Consider the following 21,533-nt stretch of genomic DNA (forward strand, 5'->3'; position numbering starts at 1 on the left):
GCCTATCTGAGGGCCCCTAGACGACAGGTCTGCTTTCCCCAGTGCACACGCGTGCAGGACCCCAGGCACCCGCGGCAGCCCGTGCTGTCTTCTAATGGCCCCACGACTGGAAGGCATCTGGTTTTGTTGTTTTCAAATCCAGATTTTCAAACTGGGAGCGGAAAGCTGGACCGAGAGAAAGTTTGGAGGGAAGTCCAGCATCCGCCTGCTACTTGAGTTTTAGTCCCCAATGGATCTGGACGTCCCTGGAGCCCCACAGTGACTACGTGTGACAGCCAGGCCCAGACCCAGAGAGGAAAACTAGAAAATGCAACCAAAACATCTGCTCGCAAAGCAAGGGCAGGAGCACCCACAAAAACAGTCCGTTCAGGCTCTGCGCCTCTTTCCACAAGGAGGCCCTGGAGCGGCCACTGTCTTTAGAAAAGCTGCTTTGCCCGGGGTTCCCGCCTGGCTCAGCACCTTGACCTCGGCAGGCCCTCGTGGTCCGTTCTCACACACAGCCCTCGTCCACCAGCTCTCGGCTCCCAGTGAAGCAACTGGTGGAAAACTGTGTCCTGTATTATCTCCCTGCTGCGGAGCAGCTGGTGAGATGCAGGAGGGCAAGGCGAGTCATCTTGTGCGTGGCAAACAGCACGGAACTCTGAATCTACACCCTGGCCTGGGATCCCGCCCCTGGCACCTGCTCCCAGACTGCACACTCGCCTTGGAGATGCCTCCTCTCTCCCACCCCAAGCCCATGTGCCCTTTGCTGCCGCATGACACTCAGGAAGAATGACCTTTTGAGCCACACGGTGACAAGTGGGGTCCCCTAGCGCACTGGGATCCCGCAGTCGGCAGCCTTGTAAACACTAAGCCACATTCACGGTGTGATTCTTGTGGACATGAGAGGACTTCTACTAGAAGAGTAAATTAACAACAAATTCCCCAAGTAAGGTTCTAATCATGAAGAACGAATTAAAAAAAAAAAAAAGCAACCATCTTAATAACAGCGGTCATCTGTACGTGCGTTATCTAATGGAAAAAAAAGTCTTTCAGTCCGACTTAAGGGTGGTTTAATGCCAACTAACATGCAAAGAAAAAGGCTGCTATTTCCATGACCTCGGTTTTTACCTTGGCTTTGTTTGAGCAGAATTGCTTTTGTTTGGTCTCAGAAGAGCCAGCCAACTGAAACGAAGAGACGTGCACCTCTTTTGCAGCCATGCGGATTTCCCTTGGCCTCATCCAACGGTGATCACGCTGCGGACCGGCGTACTTTACTTAAACCAAATGTGATTTTGGGCCACTGGCACCATGGAGCACAGCGTACATAACAGACTGTAAGCCGGGGAGCCCTACCATGGATCTGGAAATGTTGAGTACTGGGTGTGCAGGCTCTTGGCTTCCCACAAAGACCAATGTGGGCTGCTGGCAGTCTACAGCAGAGGCAACCGTGCTGTTCGCACCTATATGTAGCTATTTGTAAACAAATGTTTCCATTCGAAGGTTTCCTGGTGCAATGGGAGTAATTACAGGCGGAAGGCTCCAGGGAGAGGTGGAGCGAGTGGCCTTATCCATATTTAGTGACGGTCTGTGGGGGCAGCCATCATGACCTCCTGGCTGAGTCAGAACCCTGGGATTTAGAACTGGAAGCCACTTAGAGATAATTTACTCTTTCTCACTCTATAAAAGAAGAATTAATCGGAAAGGTGCAGTGCTTTGCTCAAGAGGATAGGCTTGCTGGTGATAGAGCCAGGGACTGAATGGAGGGCTCTTCTTTCCAGGCCTAGGGTTTTATCTGTGATACCTTGCTAGGCATGAGAGCTCCACCTAGGAGGCCTTGTGCATGAGGGGAAATCTGGGAGAAAACACCAATAATGAGCACTCCCCAATCCCTTCCCCGGGGGACCAGCTTCTATGCTACTAGCCCCTTAATCCCCACCCACATTTTGTAACCTCTCATTTCGAATGCTGTAAATCTGCTTTGATTTTTTCTGCCTTCAGAATACAATACGAGGACGGAAGAGCTCCGAAAGAACCCGGTTCTAGCGTTTCTTCCAGCCAACTTTCTGTTACTGCCTCCTCTTGTTTACCAGGAAAATAAATTTGACAATGAACCATAATTGCAGGCTCTAGTTACTATGGTAATAAAGAAAGCCTTTGACAGTAATGAGACAAGTTAGACTGCCATCCCTCAATTTCAGTTTTATTTTCTGGAGCTCAGCTTTCTTCTCTCCACTGTATTCAAAGTTGTCATCATGTGCAAAAAAAGGCAAGACCTGATGGAAAGAGAATGTGAAACCACAAGGAAGAGCCCGGTGACCATCGTGTGGCCCCTCCACCGTGACCTCATTTAATCCTCACGAGGATGGTGCATTTCCACCCTCGTGGACAGACAAAGAAACTCACACCAGAACAACGTCCATAGTTTCCCCACGTCCCATGGCTGGGTAGCATTGGCTAACTCAGACCCAAATCTTCTGAATCCAAACCCATTGCTACCTCCATCACACCACAGGTAACACAGACACCATTGGTTCCTTTGTATTTTCTAGAAAGAAGTCCTGATTAAAACTTACTTTTCCATTGCCACAGCTATATCTTGAAAGCCTTGTGCAGTAATGTTGTTCTTGTCCCATATGACGGTCCTGTTGGAAGACCAAGTCACATAAATGATCAGACATTTAGGGATGGAGGAAACGATTCTCCTACTAAAGCCAAATGTCTTATAGACAACGTCATGTAAGTATTTTAGCATGCTAGGCAAGGACTAACATCCACTTAGTTTTAAACACAGCAAGGATGAGCATTTTCTCCCACATTACATTTTTAACCCATTTACTGCTCACCTAGTATGAGAAAACCATGCTTAAAAGCAACAGCACGCTCATTAACTATGCCATGACGTTACCCGATGCTTTGTAGCCAGAAAACTCTAAACCCTGATTTCTCTGATATTCTCTCAACATATTCTCCAAACACTCTTCTAGTACTCACGTCTGAAGCTAGAGCTGTTTATAAAAGATGCTTGTCCAACACAAAGAACTGCAAGTCCTGAGACTTTTTCCATTCTAGATAACTAGAAGGAATCCTGTCATATTGTCTTGTTTTCATCATTGCCCTGACATGGTATGATCAGCCATCCCAAAAAGTTCTCACTCTGCTGGTAAAGCCTTGGTTTCTATAAGTAGGACGCTGTTTACTTTTTAAAGACATAATCTATTTTGGAAGAAAAGTACTATTTCCCTTTCAGAGTGCTAACACTTCAGAGGTATTTTGGTGTCTGTCAATTCACCTGACACTTGCAGCAGCTTTTATTTGTCTGATCCAAGAATCACACCTCTAACTGCTTTCCCTTCCTGATCTCAAGGACTTTCTTTACATACACTCTGACCTTCAGAGAAACTGCTGCAGTTTTTGGCTTCAGTGTGGACAGAAAGTTCAGGAGGGCAAGGGAAGCATCCAGAAACATCAAGAAAGAGCCCCTTGAAGAGCAATGTGAATTCAATATTCGTTTTACCAGACTGCTGGACTCTGGAGCAACTGGATCTCTCTGAAGGACGGATGGTTATGTGGTCCTTAATAAAAGTGCTTACCACATAGCCAGTCCTTAAGAGAAGCCACACTTGGGAAATGCTACAAGTGGTTGAAAACTGCTACACAGAATAGTTAGCACCCCGCATGAACTTGCCTTTAACCGGGGAACCTCCTGCATCCCTTGGGTTTTAAGTCTTCATACCGGCAGCAGTGGGGGAAGGGATGTAAGATGGGCTCATAGCCAAGGACAGGGAAGGCCTGCCTGCAGGACCTTCAGTCTTCCCAGCTCTGCTCACTGCCCTTCCCTCACAGCTGCCAACACTGTGAAACAGGTCACTGCACAGTTCTCAGTTGGGTTTTATGTCCCAGTGGAAATCATTAAGACAACAGCTCACGGGAATCACAATGTGTACCTGTAGAATCCCCCCCGTCCCTGCCATCCCCAGTACTTCGACCAAAGACTTGAAACGGTCGCCTCTTCTTCCCAGCTGGCCTCATGGGAAACTCAGGCCCCACTGGGCACAGCCGGCTCTCCAGGGCTGGGGGGCCAGAATCTCTTCCAGAACTTTCTAGGGTCCTCCTCAAGGGGAGCACCGTCGTCTCCAGCCGGAATCTCTTCCAGAACTTTCTAGGGCCCTCCCTAAGGGGAGCACCGTCATCTCCGGCTGGAATGTCTTCCAGAACTTTCTAGGGCCCTCCCTAAGGGGAGCACCGTCGTCTCCGGCCGGAATCTCTTCCGGAACTTTCTAGGGCCCTCCCTAAGGGGAGCACCGTCATCTCTGGCCGGAATCTCTTCCGGAACTTTCTAGGGCCCTCCCTAAGGGGAGCACCGTCATCTCTGGCCGGAATCTCTTCCGGAACTTTCTAGGGCCCTCCCTAAGGGGAGCACCATCGTCTCCGGGCCGAGCGCCCGACCCGCGTACCTGAGCTTCGTGTTGATCTGCAATGCTTTGGCCAGCATCTTCGCTCCCATGTCCCCCATTCCATTCCCACTGATGTCCACCTTGGTCAGGGAGGTGTTGCTTCCCAGAGCGTTGATGATGATGGTGACCTCGGTCTTGAGTTTTGAGTCAGCCAGGGACAAGGACTGCAGGGGCTGAGGAGGGAACAAGAGGCAGCTAGCAGTGACACAGTCTGACGGAAGCAGCCCCTGCTCTCCGTGACCCACTTCATGGACAATCACCGGGGGGGTGCCCACTGCACACCCCCAGAGTGTCTCATTTTGAAACTCTGGCTCTGGATAGACACGGAAAGCTTGTGTTTCAGTGCTGAACACTGGCCACCTCTCTCCTAAGGGAAGCGTGGAAGGACACCTGGAGTGGCCCTGCCAGCTCTTATGAAGTGGAGGACAGGAAGAAATACATAAGAAGAGCACACAGAAATTTCCGAGCTTCTGTATGGCTACGTACCCCTTTACACCCATTCTATTTTTACGCAAGGTGAAATGACATCTTAAGACACTAGCTGAGGACAAATGCAAAATAAAAGCCAGCCAAGATTAGTAATAGCTGACATTTACTGAACACGTACTATCCTTAACCACCGTTCCAGCTTTTTACATGTTTTTATTCATAGAATCCCCCAAAACTTATGTGTTATACACTCAGTATTATTATCCCCATCTCCCAAATAAAACACAGAAAGGCTAAGTGACTCAACCGAGGTCACACAGAACGTCGCTGAATGGAACGGATTTGCCCTCTGGGCCCCCTGTAGCTTATCCTTGATCCTTTGGACGATCACCATCCGCTTTATCTTAAAAGTACCAATCAGAAGACATAATTTTTTTTTAAAACAGAAAAAGACAAACGTCTGTGACTTTTTTATTGTCATAAGCTGGATGGCGAATCCAAACCAGCTGTCTCTATGTCCATTTAAGCTGGGGACTGAAGACCACGTGGCCCAGAGGCAAGTTCTGTCTGGCCCCGAAAAAAGAAGAGGACCCCTCCCTACCCCAGTTCCCTTTACTTGTTTATGCCTCCTGCCCGGCCCCATAGGTATCTGAATTTGCAATCCCTGAGTCAGCTAGAATGTTATTAATGAAGCGGGGAGAATTCTAGAACCTGAACCAATGTGGCCCCGACCATCAGCGCTCGGTCTTCCCTGGGGGGATCTGGATGTCTCCCGGGTGGCTTCAGGTGGTCTCGAGTGGCCCAGCCAAACTACAGAGTTGTAGATGCTTACTCCATAAGCAGGCTGACATTACAGGGAGGGGGACACTGGAAACAGCGGCTAGGGCCATCTGTGCTCCACCACGGCTCATGGGATCGGGGCTCCTGAGATGTGCCGGAGGTCTGGAGGCCCCGCACACACCGCCTGGCGTCTGTGTGTACCCACTCAACCACCGGACGCTGACTTGTTCAAGGTGCGTCTACTAAAAGGCTGCAGGAGGCGGGAGGGGGCACTGATGGCTTCCAGATTCAGTTATCCGCAAAGCCGCATTGCGTGCTTGACTAGTTTTACCAAGCGACCGCCTTACTGTCCTTACTGTCCAAATCTGGCCATGTTTTCAAGCTTAATACAGCTATGGTAAAAATCAAAAGGTAATGTATGAAGTTGAATCAAATTTCTAAAATGGAGTGGCATGGCAGGTGCTAAGGCCCTGGAAACCAGAAAGTCTGCGTATCTTTAGACACAGGCAGCTTTTGTGAGGCTGCGTTCATGCTAACATCCCACGCTCAAGGAAAGGGGAAAAAAAATTAACTAAAATGCTTCAGCCTCAGGAACCTTAATGTTGTAAATGAAAACAAATGCAATGTTCCTTTAATAAAAAGCTCTAATCACATCTCTCATCGTTTCAATAATCTCTATTCAACTACTACAAAAATGATCTATACGGCTTCTTCCTCATTCTGGAAAGCTGCCAAGTCGCCAAGCTAGCAGGCACCGATTCCAGTGCAATATTCAAACTCGACTACACCCCAGTTAACACTTAAGAATAATAGGCAGAGTCATTAATGCGAACGGAACAGCCTGAGCTGCATGCATATTTATAAGGTCACCCCTGCCTGACTTACTGCACTTCCATGTAATATTACTATTTGAAATCTTACTATTTCTTTTCGTAGCTGAACACGCTTAACCTGAGACTCTGTCTCCTGGCTACAGGCACTCCCAGGAGAAACACGTTCACTTTCGCTGGTTACAACCCGGGTTTGTGCGTAATACTTCATCGGGTCATCCTGGGCCCTCTGCGTCACTGTCCCAGGGCTCCGGGCACAGCAGCCTGACAAGTATGGTCTATACTTGAAAGGGACACTGGCACCCCAGGCATGTAGGTTTTCCAACCAAATATAATGTGCCACACGAGGTGAACATATTGTTCCACGGGCCGTCAAAGAACAGGCTCTGTAAACACAAGGTCAGGACGTACAAAGCAAGAAATGATTTTATCTACGTAAAAACCTTTAACAACTAAAATGAGAGCCCAATTGTGTCAGTTATTGGTGGAATTTTTGGAGTCGCAAGACTCCACTCCTAATCATTCTGAATTGTTTTGCACATTACTAATTCAGAAGTAGGAAAAAAATAGAAGGTAATTGCTGTTTGAAAAAGCCACCTACTTTTCAATGACATGAACATAAAGAGCTTTCTTTCCACCGTGTATTATTAGCGGCACACTTCTCAAACTCGAAACTTGACAGAGTTCACATTTACATACCAAACATTCCCACCTGCAAATACGTTTTGAGGTGTGTTTTAAATATCAAGATTGTTTTAAGTGAGGGACTTTTGGAATTACAGAAACAGAAGAGCCTCAGGTAATAAGCAAAACATGCAATTTTAAAATCTATTTTTCATAAAATGTAAATCTTCCTAAAATATGCACTAAGAAACAAGTATTTGGGGATGAATATCAAACGTGATTCTGCAATATGAGCTTCCTCAATCTTCTAAAACTGGGCCAAGACTGGGAAATCAGAAACTCAATGCAGGTGGTATAAAGTCGAATTACATATGCAAAACTGCATCAATTCTGATTTATGCCCCTAATTTTAATAACCCATATAAAAGTAACAAAACAAGGAGTGTGTTACCAAATGACGACAAAGAGAAGTGCCCATATTCATTAAATAATGAGTTTCATTTCTAGCCCACAGGTTGGAAATTATATCCACACAATGAGGAGGCAGGACAACCGAATTCTCTCCGGCCCTCCAGGTTAGACCACACGGAGGGGTGTGGGCAAGGACAGGCAAGGGAAAGTTCCAGTCTCCACCTCTCCTGGCCCCATAGCTTGCTCAGAAAAGTTAGCTTACGGTCCTAATAGAATTTGCTACTACCTTGTATGAATTCAAAAGGAAAAATGACACTTTTAAAAAATGTGTCATATCTCACAATTCATAAAGGAAATCACTCTTACGACCTACAAAGTAGCTATCACAAAACCTTAATAATGTGAGTCTTTGTCATAGGAATACACATTGATTTGGGTGTTAGGAACCATAAAAGTTGGCTGGTGGCCAAATAGGACTAAAACAAGAAGTAGACAAGCTCTTAAAGAGCATCTGTAAAATACAAGGTACAAAATATAAGATATACCGGGTTTAAGTTAAAGGAATTAATAGTAGAGTGCTCTTGCCTTGTCCATAAAATATCATTTTCTTGGGGCACTGGGGTGGTACAGTCAGTTAAGCATCTGACTCTTGGTTTTGGCTCAGCTCATGATCTCAGGGTCATGAGATCCAGCCCCGAATCCAGCTTCTCGCTGTGAGCAGAGTCTGCTTGAAATTCTCTCCCTCTCCCTCTGCCCCTCCTGCTCATGCTTGCACTCTCTCTCTTAAATAAATAAATATTAAAAATATGTCTTTTTTTTTTTCTAATGCATTTTAAAGAGCAGCAAAATAGGATACTATTTAAAATTAAATTTCTTTACAGAACCAAGTCTTGGCCAGGAGCAACTACAGGGAAAACACCTAGAAGAAGGACACTAGAGCCCTAGAAGCAATTTGCGACGGGCGACCGGTTCAATTCTGCGTAATCACTAGACAAAAGACAAATTAGCAATCTGCTGTTTCCCAGCATGATACAAGGTCAGAAAGTCAACTAGATTGAAAGAAATTCATCATTGCAGATTAGCGCATCAGGTGAAGTTAGGAAGTAGTAAGTCTTATTATTAAAAGATGGGCTTACGAGTCAATTTATACTTCTTTTAATCTTTTAGTTACAATCTTCCTTTAATTACTAATGAGTTGAAATGAAGAGTAAGCAATTTTAAATTCATTCTCTAATGGTACTAAAGCATAAATATTTATTCCATTAAAAAAACCAACGGAAATGGTGTATGTAGATCAAATTATCTGAAAACGCAGCAACATTAACTCGGTAGAAATAATACTCACCGATTCTTCATCTTGAATCATCTGTACTAAGTTGTCCAACACAGGTGTCAGATTTCTAAAGAGATTTTAAAGATGCAGACAGTGGAATCAAATCAAAAGCTTTCACAAGGTTTTTTATTTTCATCATTGTCATATAAAAAAAATTCAAAACTCTTACTTGGATTTCATATTATTAAAATTTTTGCCTAATGCCAGGTGTTGTATTGATCTGTTTTTACTGAGCCACACTATTAAGGTGGATAGGTCAGATTCTAAACCTGGAAAGAATCAGAGGAAGCAGAGAATCAAAACACACGAGTATAAGTAAATTTTCAGCCGGAACACAACCAAGCAAAGGTGACATGAACTTGGATGACTTTCTCTACCTCCTGAGGGCCCTGGGATTCTAATCGTTCATTTTCAAAGGAAATTTTTTGCTCTCTTTTCATGTCCTATTATTTCACAGGGATAAACTCATTCTCTGCTAAGACTTACCTAAACCTCTTATACAATCAGTGGCTAAGTCAAGTCAGCAAGGAACGGGAAAGGATGAGTCTCCTCTCCGCCCATGATTGTGTAAGAGAAGATTCCCAAATCCCGTTTGCTGGTAGTAACTGCAGTTGCCTATGCGAACTCAACAGGCTCCTACTCACACGCTACTGTAACTGGCAGGAATGAAGCTAATGAAACAAGTTTCTGAGTAAATAAACAAGGATTTTATTATATCATCACCAAGAATGCAAAAGGTCAGATCAAGATCGTTATCAATATTCTATTGACAATTTTTTTTTTTAATTGACTTGTTCTCTTGCATTTTTGGCCATGGTATCAACTTAGTAAGACTTTGGCATTGATTTCTTCCATAAATAAACTCTGTTAAATTTAACAGCCCTATTAGTCAAGATGTGAGATAACACGTTCGTTAAAGTGTGGTCTAGGGTGGGCTTTCTATCTTCCCCTTACTAACCTCCTTCAAATAATATTCCTGGTTTTTTTCCGATTCCGGACTCACCGTTATCCGAGATGTCCAAGCTGGTGACGTTGTGGACTTCGGCGATGCAGCCTTCTAGCACCTGCGCACCTCCTGATCTCAGCTGGAGAAACACAGACCACGCACAAGCTAAAGCAGTCGCGGCAGGAGGGGGAAGCGAACCAACTAAACGCAGGAGAGACAGTCTCCCACTTGGTGCCGAAGAACAACTGAAAGTTTATCAACTCCGTAGCTACCATCAACGGCAAAGAGCCGGTCACTCGTCACTGCTACTGTTTCCCGTACCACAGAAATCTGGAAATCGCTAGAAAGGTGGAGCCCATACTCTGTCAGCATGGGCCACGCAGCCTCTGTCAGCCCTCGTGCACTGGCTTCCTTTCTGACCTTTGGACCCCTAACAGATCCCTTTTATACACGAGAAACTGCACGGATTTTGTTTGATTATTCCAGATTTCAGGTAGAACTCCACTGAGTAGCAGCAAAACCACCAAAGGAGACAAGGAAGATGGAGTCTTGTTGACTGTCAACCACTTCAGGGAGGACCCAGCTTGTCGTCCCACCGAAAGGGTGGGCGGTCTCACGATTACAGAGTAAACAGCGAAAGGTGATGACGAAATGATTTGTACAAACTCACTGGGCCACAGAAAAAAAAGATGTTAGATCAATTTAAAATATTATGATGGTTGGCTTATAGCAAAACTAATTCTCATTTCATGACCTAATTTATTTTAAAGAGACAGGCAACCTGCAAAACTCAATACTTTGCATCTTTTCCCATGAAACCAAAAGCATATCTACAGAGGTCAGAATAGCTTTTTGTTTTCCACTCAGCAACTGTTTGAGTTCCTACTATATGTAAAGGATTGTAAAGGATGCAAATTTCCCGAGCTGTGGCCCCTTTGCTTGGCAAACTTACTATTTGATCGGGTAAAGAAGCTATCATTTATTGGGAACCTATTATGTATCAAGCGAACATGGTGGTTTCTCTACTGATGTAAGCAAACTGAAATTCATCTAAACCTCTCTACCAAGTGTAAAACGCAACATGCTACTTCCTACTGGTGCAAGTTTTGATGTAAGACTTTGAAGAATCCTTATTTCACTATTTTAGATGCAATATTTTTATGGTACCCAGAACCAAAACCTGCCAATTTCCCTGCCTGCTTGGGTGTCAAGCAGAGTCTTTGCACAGATCTTTGGGACTGCTCTTTACACAGGAGTATTCGGTGGAGGTGTTTAAATTCAGCCTTCCCTACTTTCTACGGCGACAGCAGATTACTCTGGGGGCCTGCCGTGAACTGTGAAGGGGAGCGACGCGGAGACAGACCTGCCCAGGAGGCTGGTCTACAACATACTCCAGGGAAACCAAGACCAACTAACTCCACAGCTGAGGGGCTTATAACCCAGAGTGTGGAGCAACTGCCAAGAGTCAGCAGGTGATCTTACTACACGTGGCTGTACTCCCGGGTGCTCTCGAGCTTACCCACCTGCCCCGAGCCCAGCTTTGTCACATCATCTCTAGCTCGCCCCAGCAGCCTGCTGCTCAAAGTGTGGTCCACGGGCAAGTCTTAGGTAAAATAAGTACAGAAATTGACTATAAATATCTTAGAAACCTTAGTAATAATGATTTTAGGTCTGTTGCATCTATTAACAAAAACTGAGGGCTTATATTTTTACGTTTTTTTAAATCTTTCTTTTTTACATATTTATTATATTTTTGCAAAAGCATTGGTTTATGATAAAATGGAAATTTAAAAAAAAACAATAATAACAACCAGGCTCTTCACCACAAATAGTTTTGAGAAGCACGGCTTCAGATCACAGCTGATTAATACTCGAAGAAGTAAATGTATATTCAGACTACGTCAAAGTTAAAGCAAAAAATATTTCAGGCAAACACTTCAAAGAAACATCATTTGATATTCAGAGCATGAAAAAATGGTGCTTTTGAGAAGATAAACATAAGTGCTTAAGTCTCCACAATTTGATTATTTGCTGTTAGTGAGGTCTCTGTCGAGAAGTAAAATTTCTACAAGAAAATCTCTACTTGTTATTATTATCAAGTACAGTAGAAATAATCCATATACAGAGATGGAAAATACAGGTGACATTTAAGTGCCCGATGCTGTTTATTTTACAAATACTCTTAACTGATATTTGTAGCATATACCCATAAAACTAACACTTTCCAATAGTTAAAGAACAATGAACTATATCCACAGACCCCAATTTATTGATTTATAAAGTACTTACACAGTGGCCAAGCTAAGGAAAGCCCAAGGAGGAAAAAATAAAAACACGTTATCAGCAGTAAACAGAACAGAGACGCTGAAGCCTTTATCAATATACCATGTAAAAAAGCAAGAGCCAGAAAACCACTTTCAACTAAAATCCACCCTCAAAACCAACATCGAAAATTTAAGGAAATAACTGATCCTCAGTTACCAAGAACATCCGACTGAATTCACAGGTTATTAGATGCCTAAAACTCTCCCAAAGCTAAAGGTTTCCCCAAGCAGTGAAAGCTTTTCCATTACTGTAAATGGAAACCCTTTTCAAGGAATTTGCATAATTAGAGGCCGTGTCTGCCTGTGTGCGTGGAAAACTGGTTTTTAAATCACCCTAATTTGGATCCCACACGCTAGCATTATTTAAAAGAAAGCAAGATCAAAGAGGAGCCAACGTGACTGAATCACTGAACACTTTTGGAACCTTCAAAATACACTCACGTTTCTTTCCACAAATGTCCTCTCCCTCAAAAAGGGCGGAACATGTCAGATGTCAGTCACAGCTCTAAGTAAACAGCTGCATCTAACTCTCTAACTCTCGAACAGCCGTAACGGGGACAGGAGAAGCAAGGAAAACTAAAATCTAGACAGAACTTGCAATCATTCATTTTCCTGTGGGGCACCTGGGTGGCTCAGTGGGTGGAGCGTACGACTCTGCTCTCGGCTCAGGTCATGATCTCAGGGTCCAGGGATCGAGCCCTGTGTCGGGCTCCCCACTCAGGAGGGAGTCTGCTTCTCTCCCTCTCACCCCGCGCGCGCTCTCTCCCTCTCTCTAAAATAAAGTATTTTTTAAAAATAATTCATTTTCCTTCTTCAAGATCACTTGCCACTTAAAAAGATATGGCAAATATTACAGGTTTAAATATAAAATAACCCCCCCCCGGGGTGCCTGGGTGGCACAGCGGTTAAGCGTCTGCCTTCGGCTCAGAGCGTGATCCCGGCGTTGTGGGATCGAGCCCCACATCAGGCTCCTCCGCTATGAGCCTGCTTCTTCCTCTCCCACTCCCCCTGCTTGTGTTCCCTCTCTCGCTGGCTATCTCTATCTCTGTCGAATAAATAAATAAAATCTTTAAAAAATAAATAAATAAAATAAAATAACCCCCCCAATTGTCTTTGTTCTTCTACAGGGGTCCCCATTTCAATTAAAAAATATTTTTTTTTAATCCTGGGAAATTTTCTCGCATAGAACTGTGAATAGCGCAGGTTTCTCCAAAGGACAAAAAAATGGTTTGACAAGATCGGGTTCAAACTGTCCTCCTGCCAACAGGGTCTGATGCCAAAAGGCAATTCAGAACCTAAGAAGATAGATATGGGGGCGCCTGGGTGGCACAGCGGTTGGGCGTCTGCCTTCGGCTCAGGGCGTGATCCCGGCATCATGGGATCGAGCCCCACATCAGGCTCCTCTGCTATGAGCCTGCTTCTTCCTCTCCCACTCCCCCTGCTTGTGTTCCCTCTCTCGCTGGCTGTCTCTATCTCTGTCGAATAAATAAATAAAATCTTTAAAAAAAAAAAAAAAAAGAAGATAGATATAAACAGTCATTTCCTAGGTGCAAACAGTTGTGTGTTTTATATTGCTTCCAATATGCTTCCTGCTGTGACAGCAGTTTCCACTCTGCATCCCACGTGGGCCCAATAGGAAACTGATCTGTGGGGGCGGGGGTACAGTTAGACACCCCCACACACACAGCACATCTGCCTTCGCGCCTCAAAGCCGGGTGAAAGGAACTGCCTCAAAAGTTCCTATTCGCTTCCCTACTCATGACAGATTGCAGGATCGGGGGCTCTTCTTCCTACGCTTCGTCAAAGCCTCATTGCCACGAACTGTGGAACGACGTGCAGGGAAGTTTCTCCTTCAAAGAGCTAAGTCTACACCCAGATCTACACCTCAATCTCAGCTGTAATTAGCCTTTGTGTCTCCTCTGAAGCCTTGGAGAATTTTCTCTCTCACTGGGAAGGAGAGTAAGCCAGAAGTGGCAGCACTTACTACGCTCCTGAAGTAGGACCGTGGAAAAGACTTCTCAACACAGGCCAGAATGACAGCCCACTGCCTCCCTTCAGGTGGACGGGTATGTGGGGAGAATACGTACGAATGCCAATTTCACTACTACCACGTAAAACAGCTTTGAGACGTTTCCTTTCGAACTAACATTGGGGGCGATAGAACACATTTCTTTGAACATCCGCACGGATGCCGGATCCTTCCCCTTTGAGAATGAAATAGGATCAGCCACAGGCCATTCGGAGACAAGCCAGGCTATAGAGGGTGATACGGTTTTGTGTCCGAAATCAGGGAGGACTCTAAGTAATGAGACTAATTCTTCTTGAAAGATTTAAAATAACTTTGAAGGATTCCCAAAAATGCTTCAGAAAAGGCAGAATATTTATATGGCTTCTAAATAAAAATTTTCAGAAAGGCCATACTGACCCATGCTGTGAATGCTGACATTCAAAATAAGGCTTCACCGTAGTAATCCTCCTCCTCCCCAAATTATGGCTCACATGTGCCAGGCTCGGCACGGTGGCAAATACCGTCCTGCAAACAGTCTCCATTCCACAGGTGGGGACGAAAGGCTGAAGGAAGGCATGCCGAGTGGCTGAGCCAGGTTTCGAAGGGCGCCTTTCTGATTCCAAAGCACCCACCCTTTGCGATGACCCCCTTTGTCTCCCGTGACTACTTGTAATCCTTTTCCTAGAGAGTTGACTCCTTGTTGGTACTGAAAAGACCAAGGGAAAGAAAATGAACTGGTAACATAACTCACGGGGGACACCTTAAGGAACTCAGATTTTTTTTTTCCCTCTAAGTAGAGATGTTATCTGTAAATGAAAGCTTAATTTCAATACTTTTAACTTAGCCCTCAAAGATCAAAAGACTGCAGCCTCAAATCTTGGATTTAGGTTTCCAAACAACAATGATGTTTGTATTGGAGGAAAGCAACACCATAACTTGTAAACACTGGCATGGTACTTTTATTTTTAATAGCAGTAAGTATAAATCACTGTTCGCATTCAAACTGATGGACGTGAAATGCCTCTTTCAGGGAAATACAGAAATAGTCTGCGAACCACAGGAACAACTCACCGGGAAAGGTGAGCGTGAACAGTGAAGGAAGCGGCAATGCTAAAATCAAAAATCATTTGCTTAAACAAAGCTATTCAAAGCTTCCTATGTACCCTTAAAAAAAAAAAACTACTCAAGTAGTTGACACACAGTGTTATATTCATTTCAGGTGTATAATATAGTGACTCAACCATTCTCTACATTAAATGTTCACAATGATAAGTGTGGTCACCATATGATACCGTCCAATGTTATTACAGTATCATTGACCATATCCCCTTTCCATCTCTGTAAACCATTCCAACTTGAAAGTTACTTTCCTCTCTCCTCCCAATAAACTCAACCACCATCTTAGATGACGGCCACGTATTTTCTGTAACACCCATACAAACCTGATTTTAAAATTAACCAGTGGCAAGTAGCTATTTTATAATAAAAGGAACAAATTTACTTATAAATATACAAAGACTTGATCGTTTTTCCCATTTGTTCTTTGCTTCCATGCATGGGGTAAACTGTTGTATTAGAGGCATCATTAGGGGGCAATGAACTTGTTCAGTGCCCATATCAGACACTGTCCAGTACTATACTTCGGACAGGTGACTCTTTTCAGTCAGCCCCTCACCTCGAGTCAGTCATCCCTGTGGAAATGACTTCCAAGATGACATGGTGTCAGTGAAAAGTTTCACTCCCTACCACCACAGGTGGGGAGATTTATCTGACCATAAGGGAACGTGAAGTGCTGAATTCTTGCATGACTGTGACTGGCATGCTTGCAGTAAATGGGATTGTGTCTACTATAGCTAAAGAGAGAGCGAACAGAAGAAAAACAGACACATGCATAATTTTAAACTTGCAAGTCAGCCAAAGACTTTTCTGACAGCACTACCTAAACTCTGAAGTATCAAGTAATTAAAAGGGTTAGCAGTTAATACTCAAACAGCCAAGCATTTTATGCGGATAATATCGTAATTCCTAACGCCTTTACGGGAGAGATTTACTCTATTGTGGAGAAGAGCAAAATGAAACCTAGTTAGATTTGGACACCCACCAGTAAGAAGAAAAATGTGACAAGACACCTTAATTTAGAAAAATAATTTGGTGTTGGGGCACCTAGGTGGCTCAATTGGTTAAGTGTCTGCCTTTGGCTCGCGTCGGGATCCCAGGGTTCTGGGATCCAGTCCCACATCGGCTCCCTGCTCCACAGGAAGTCTGTTTCTCTCTCTGCCTGCCACTCCCTCTGCTTGTGCTCTAATAAATAAATACATACATACATACATCTTTAAAAAAATTTTGGTGTTTCACCAATTTCCATGAGCAGCAATATAAGGTGACTTTATAAACATGGCCACTGGGACTGTGATTCAAGCATTAAGATGGTGGTGGAACATGGTACCAAGGTAGTCGGAAGGGTTCCCATCTCTCAGCAGCACCACTGTATCATAGAATCCATAAATGAATGGGCAAAATGAAGTTGTAATTATTGTCATCATAATGGCCAACCCTACCATCAGAGAACAATCATTTGATCTGGATTCCTGCCTTACTAAGAAAAAAATGGTAAAGGAAAAAAAGTCTACTAGCCATTTGGTGGAACCATATGAAATTGCCAACAGTCTGTCGTTTCTGACCTACAAAAATGTCGATTTTATCAGTTCGCCAAATAGAACTGCCATTGAAAGTTATTCCCAGTCAGATCACAAAGCAGTTTAAAGAACAAGCTACATAGCGATATAACACAGTGTTCTTTGGGCATATGGTACCTGACAACTTCTTTGAGAAGAAAATGTCTAATCATACTTGATGTTCTAATAATTACCCGTATAATTAACAACAATCAGGAAAGCATACTTTCATCATGACTCTGCCATTAGTGAGCCGGATGATTTCAGGTTCGTGAGACCCCACTCTCTTCATCTGTAAGCATGGGAACACGATGATCACTTAGGTCCCTTCCCATCTTGATCACAGAATTAATGGAAGATGTTGTACTGAGAGCAATCACTATATTTACTCAGGATAGTAAACATTTGGGCCAATCAGTAGAGTCAGCTAGAGCAGTCAAGTGTATACCAATTTGCTTTTTTTGATAGAATAACCCTTCCTATTCCCATTCTTCTTACTCTTCCCCCCATACAAAAGTTTTGATTACCACCACATCCCTTAAGAAAGTATTGGTAAGCAATCAATTCATACTTCCAGACTTGGTTTCTATTATATGGTCTGTTTTTATAAATAAAAGAATACTGGGGACTCCTGGGTGGCTAAGTGTCAAACTCCTGATTTCGGCTCAGGTCATGATCATTGGGCTCTGTGCTCAGCGAGGAATCTGCTTGAGATTCTCTCTCCCTCTCTCTCTGCCCCTCCCATTCATGCTCTCTCCAAAATAAGTAAATAAATCTTAAAAAAAGAAAAAAAGAAGAAGAAGACTGATTTACACATGAAAATTTGACAGTGCAGATTTTTAGGGGTTTTATGTGTTTTGTTTTTTGTTCTTTTTGGCTTTTCATTTTTTTTCCAAACAAAATGACTAGTAAATAGCACACAGCTGGTGTTAACCCCAGCTCAAAATTAAAACAACAACAACAACAAAAAAAAATCCTGCACTAACAATTTATATGGTATGACTTCATACTTGTCAGTTTCTAGGATTTTCAGGGAGGTAATGCATTAATCTTCAATATTTAGTGTTAGGCTTGGTACCTGGCATTTTGTTAGGAGCTAAGGGAAACGAAAAACGAATAAGACACAAACAGTATCCTCTGGAAAGGTACAGCCTAGCAGGGAGAGACAGGCACTAATCGAACAGTTACACAAGACACCATATAGGTCACTGTCCAAATGCCCGTCACTGTGATAAAGAACCGGACAATCAGAAAAGAACAAGATCGCCAAGGGCTGAAGCAGTCAGGGGAGAAATTCTACAGAGAGATAAACAAAAGCAAATAACCCTTATATATCCCAGATGCCCCAGGAAGCACTTTGTGAAGAAGAGCTCCTCTAAACCCCATAACGAGCCGCCAGGAGAAGCGCTAATGCTGTCTCCATTTCACAGACGCAGACATCGAGATTTCGCCTAATTCACGCAGGACCGCACAGCTAGTAAAGGCCGAACTCGGCTCGAACCCCACGAGTCTGACACAGGCACGGAGGAGACTGGACTTGACCTAGAGCCTTGGAGAGGGGAGCCCTGGGGAAGAAGGACATGGCAAGTGTGTGCCAGGAAGAGAGAACAGTGGGCATAGAGGCCCAGGAGCAGGAATGAAGGGACATCCCCTCCAGCCCTGATGAGAAGAAACCACATATGACGTGCTGGGTAAAGTCAGGCTCTAAAGGGGCCGGGTGGCTTGTACCTGGGGATTTTCTTACTGGTCTCCACACAAACTGAAAGTCTCAAGACTGTCAAAGTTCAGGAGCCCTCTAAAACGGAGAGGCTCTTGGCCTCAGATTATCTTTGACAGGAAGGGTCTGGAATTGCTGTAATTTTGAGAAGCATCTTAATTTTCCTGTTTTAAATCAAGACACTCAAACATAAGACAGATGACAAGACAGCCATTCTCTTGCACACTCTCTGAATCCAAGTCAGGTTACACATGTCTGTCCCCTGCAAGGGATGCAAAATATTACATTTTTCATAACGGCAAAGCTAGTTTATGGCTTTTGTATCTCAAGGCCTCATCATAAAATATTTAAGCAACTGGCGCTAAGAATGAAGAGAAAAAAACAAAAAAAACCCAAGTCATTAAAACACACTTGAATGCTTTCTGAATGGCGTTCTGTGGCTGTTTGTAGATAAAACTTGCAAAATACAGAACATCAGAAACTTCTGTAAAATGTGTGTTTTTCTGCTTCATTTATACCCTCTGGATTCACAGCATCACACTTTTTCCGGGAAAGAGGCAAAGCAATTTTGAGGCTATTATAATCTCTTCCATCCCGAAGCCTGAACGTGTTCTTACCTCGCAATTGCTGAGGTCGAGAGAAACCCCCTTCAAGTTATGATTGCAAGCCAGGCCCAGCAACAGCGCTCTGAGGGGAGAAAACACACACATTAGACACAAACTCCACAGGCTGCACCAAGATATGTTCGCAGGCGGAATAAAGCCCAGAGAAGGTGAAGCAGCAAGCACCATGTCAGGTTTTAGAATCCCAGACGCGGTGAGGAAACGAGGCTGTCACATTCTTCAGTTTGACTCGGGGCAGACCCCTTCCGAACGCCGGGACTGCTATTCCTACGCAAATGCACCAACAGTGCACGTAACTGCACGCTGAAATTAACCTGTGTTCATCACAGATCAATTCCCACCAGCCTCTGCTTGAGAACACCTCTAATATTGTTTAGGAAATTACTAGGCAATTGTTATTAGAACAGCAAAGTAACACTGGTTTTCCCTAAGGAACGGGTTATGAGGAAGTCAGGCCCCGCAGCATCCAAGGTCGGAAATTACCGTCTACAGAGAGGGGCTTTTCCCAGCATCTACAGCAGGAGGTAGGAAGACAAGAGCACTGGAGATAAGGCCCAAGTCCAGAGTCCGAGTCCAGGATCCTGCCTGTCTGTCCGGCTACAACTAGCTGGTCTCGGAGCAAACCACGTCACCACCGTGCAAAGGAACGTTCTGCTGTGCATGCCGAGGAGACTGGACTGATCATGTTGCTCGTGTCTCTAAGAGAATGAATCGGTCCCACCTGCACAAGTCAGGCCTGTAACATCTAACACCCTTCAGCAGGCCTCATGCAAAAATTCCACATAGGCACACACATCCATCAATCACACTGACGGGATCGAAGAGCTCAATGCGGCCGCGGAAGGAACACACAGGTGAGCACCAGAGGGCTCCGCTCTCAAGCAAGGGCAACACGTGTGTGTGCGTGTGTGTGCACTCGTGAGCGCGCGTGCACGCACCACTGTAAGACAAGCAGACAGGAGGGAGTACTGAGGGGTGGACCCAAGGTATCAGCTCCTTGGGGGTGACTACCTGATTCTTGATGTTCCCATATACTCCACCCCATATACCCCACAAATACCCCGGGGTAAGAGCAAAGTGGGAAGGCACCTCTTTCATGCCAGTCTCTGGAATCCCCCCTTCCGGTGACTCTCTGGCCTCATCCACCCACTGAGCAAGAGAGCTCCCACCGTGTAGGTGGAACCCACGAGCTGGGCTGCTTCCAGGAAAGACGGCTGGAGGTGGGTAGCGCCTTTCTTCTCATTCCTTCAGTCCAGTTCACGAGTCCCTTATCCTCAACACCGGCCGATGAGAAAGCCTGGACAAATCTCATCTGTGCACCTGCTCCTGTTTAATTACTTATTAAGTTGCTTCTCTTTCCCCAGTAAGTGCTTTCCCCCCCTTTCCTTCTTGGGGGCAGTATTGAGCCGCTGAAAGCACCTGGGACGGAGAACCCAAAGGCCAGTCCCTAGGTCCTGGCTCTGTACTGACAGTGGTGTGGCTCCCAGGACATCACACGCCACTTTTCTGTCCTGTCTCAGGTGCTCATCAGCAAAATGGGACAGTCGGCACATTCCCAAAGAGGCCCCTTCGAGTCCTAATATGTGCTGAGTTTCTAGAACCTAGCCATGTTTTTCAACACTCTCTTCTTACAATGCTAACGTGGAAGGGAAATTCTTCCTGCTCGTCTGACATGTAGATTAAGGCCAAGGAAACAACGGTGTGCCTTCAGATATTTAAGGACGGTTCAGAAGACCGGTGATGAAGACGTAACAGCTCCCGAGACTGGTAAATGCAAAGAACCCACAGCAACTGTGCAACAAAATCAAAGGGCACGGCGACGAGGCCTGGCACGCACCGGGGAACTGCTGCAGCAGCACGCGCTGTCACTCTTCACCCAGTGATGCAAAAGCTGCCCAACGACTGTCCTCTTCAATCCTCCGTCATCACTGCAACACTGGGCAACAGAAGAATTTGTATTTCATTTCGCCCGCTTTGGATGTATGATGCTAGTTAGGATTTTTGAGTAGCTCATGCAATAGGTTTCTCAAAAATACTCATCCCAGGGGCGCCTGGGTGGCACAGCGGTTAAGCGTCTTCCTTCAGCTCAGGGCGTGATACCGGCGTTATGGGATCGAGCCCCACGTCAGGCTCCTCCGCTATGAGCCTGCTTCTTCCTCTCCCACTCCCCCTGCTTGTGTTCCCTCTCTCGCTGGCTGTCTCTATCTCTGTCGAATAAATAAATAAAATCTTTAAAAAAAAAAAATACTCATCCCAGGAGATGTGGAGAAGGGGGGCCATGTGACAGGGAGCAAGGAAGGGCACAGGGAAGTAGGGGCGGGCGGGGGGGGGGGGAGAATGAAAGCAAAAGCGCCAGCATGAGCAGCAAACAGGACCTCAGGCCTCGCTCCAAGTGAT

General features: G+C 44.8%; 1 protein-coding gene across 3 annotated transcripts in view; it reads right to left on the minus strand.

The window, feature by feature from the left end:
- The window catches only part of CARMIL1 (capping protein regulator and myosin 1 linker 1), a 303,770-nt gene that overhangs the window by 100,043 nt on the left and 182,194 nt on the right, over positions 1–21,533 (minus strand). For all 3 annotated transcript variants that reach the window (XM_040644903.1, XM_040644902.1, XM_040644900.1), the window contains exons 17-22: positions 19,131–19,200; positions 9,847–9,928; positions 9,013–9,112; positions 8,856–8,910; positions 4,437–4,609; positions 2,556–2,624 (exon numbers count right to left, since the gene is read on the minus strand). In XM_040644903.1, the coding sequence (XP_040500837.1) occupies positions 2,556–2,624; positions 4,437–4,609; positions 8,856–8,910; positions 9,013–9,112; positions 9,847–9,928; positions 19,131–19,200 (549 nt within the window). The remainder of the gene's footprint in view (positions 1–2,555; positions 2,625–4,436; positions 4,610–8,855; positions 8,911–9,012; positions 9,113–9,846; positions 9,929–19,130; positions 19,201–21,533) is intronic.

The sequence above is a fragment of the Ursus maritimus genome, unplaced genomic scaffold (assembly GCF_017311325.1).
Source record: "Ursus maritimus isolate PB19 unplaced genomic scaffold, ASM1731132v1 scaffold_30, whole genome shotgun sequence".
In the NCBI taxonomy this organism is placed as follows: Eukaryota; Metazoa; Chordata; class Mammalia; order Carnivora; family Ursidae; genus Ursus; species Ursus maritimus.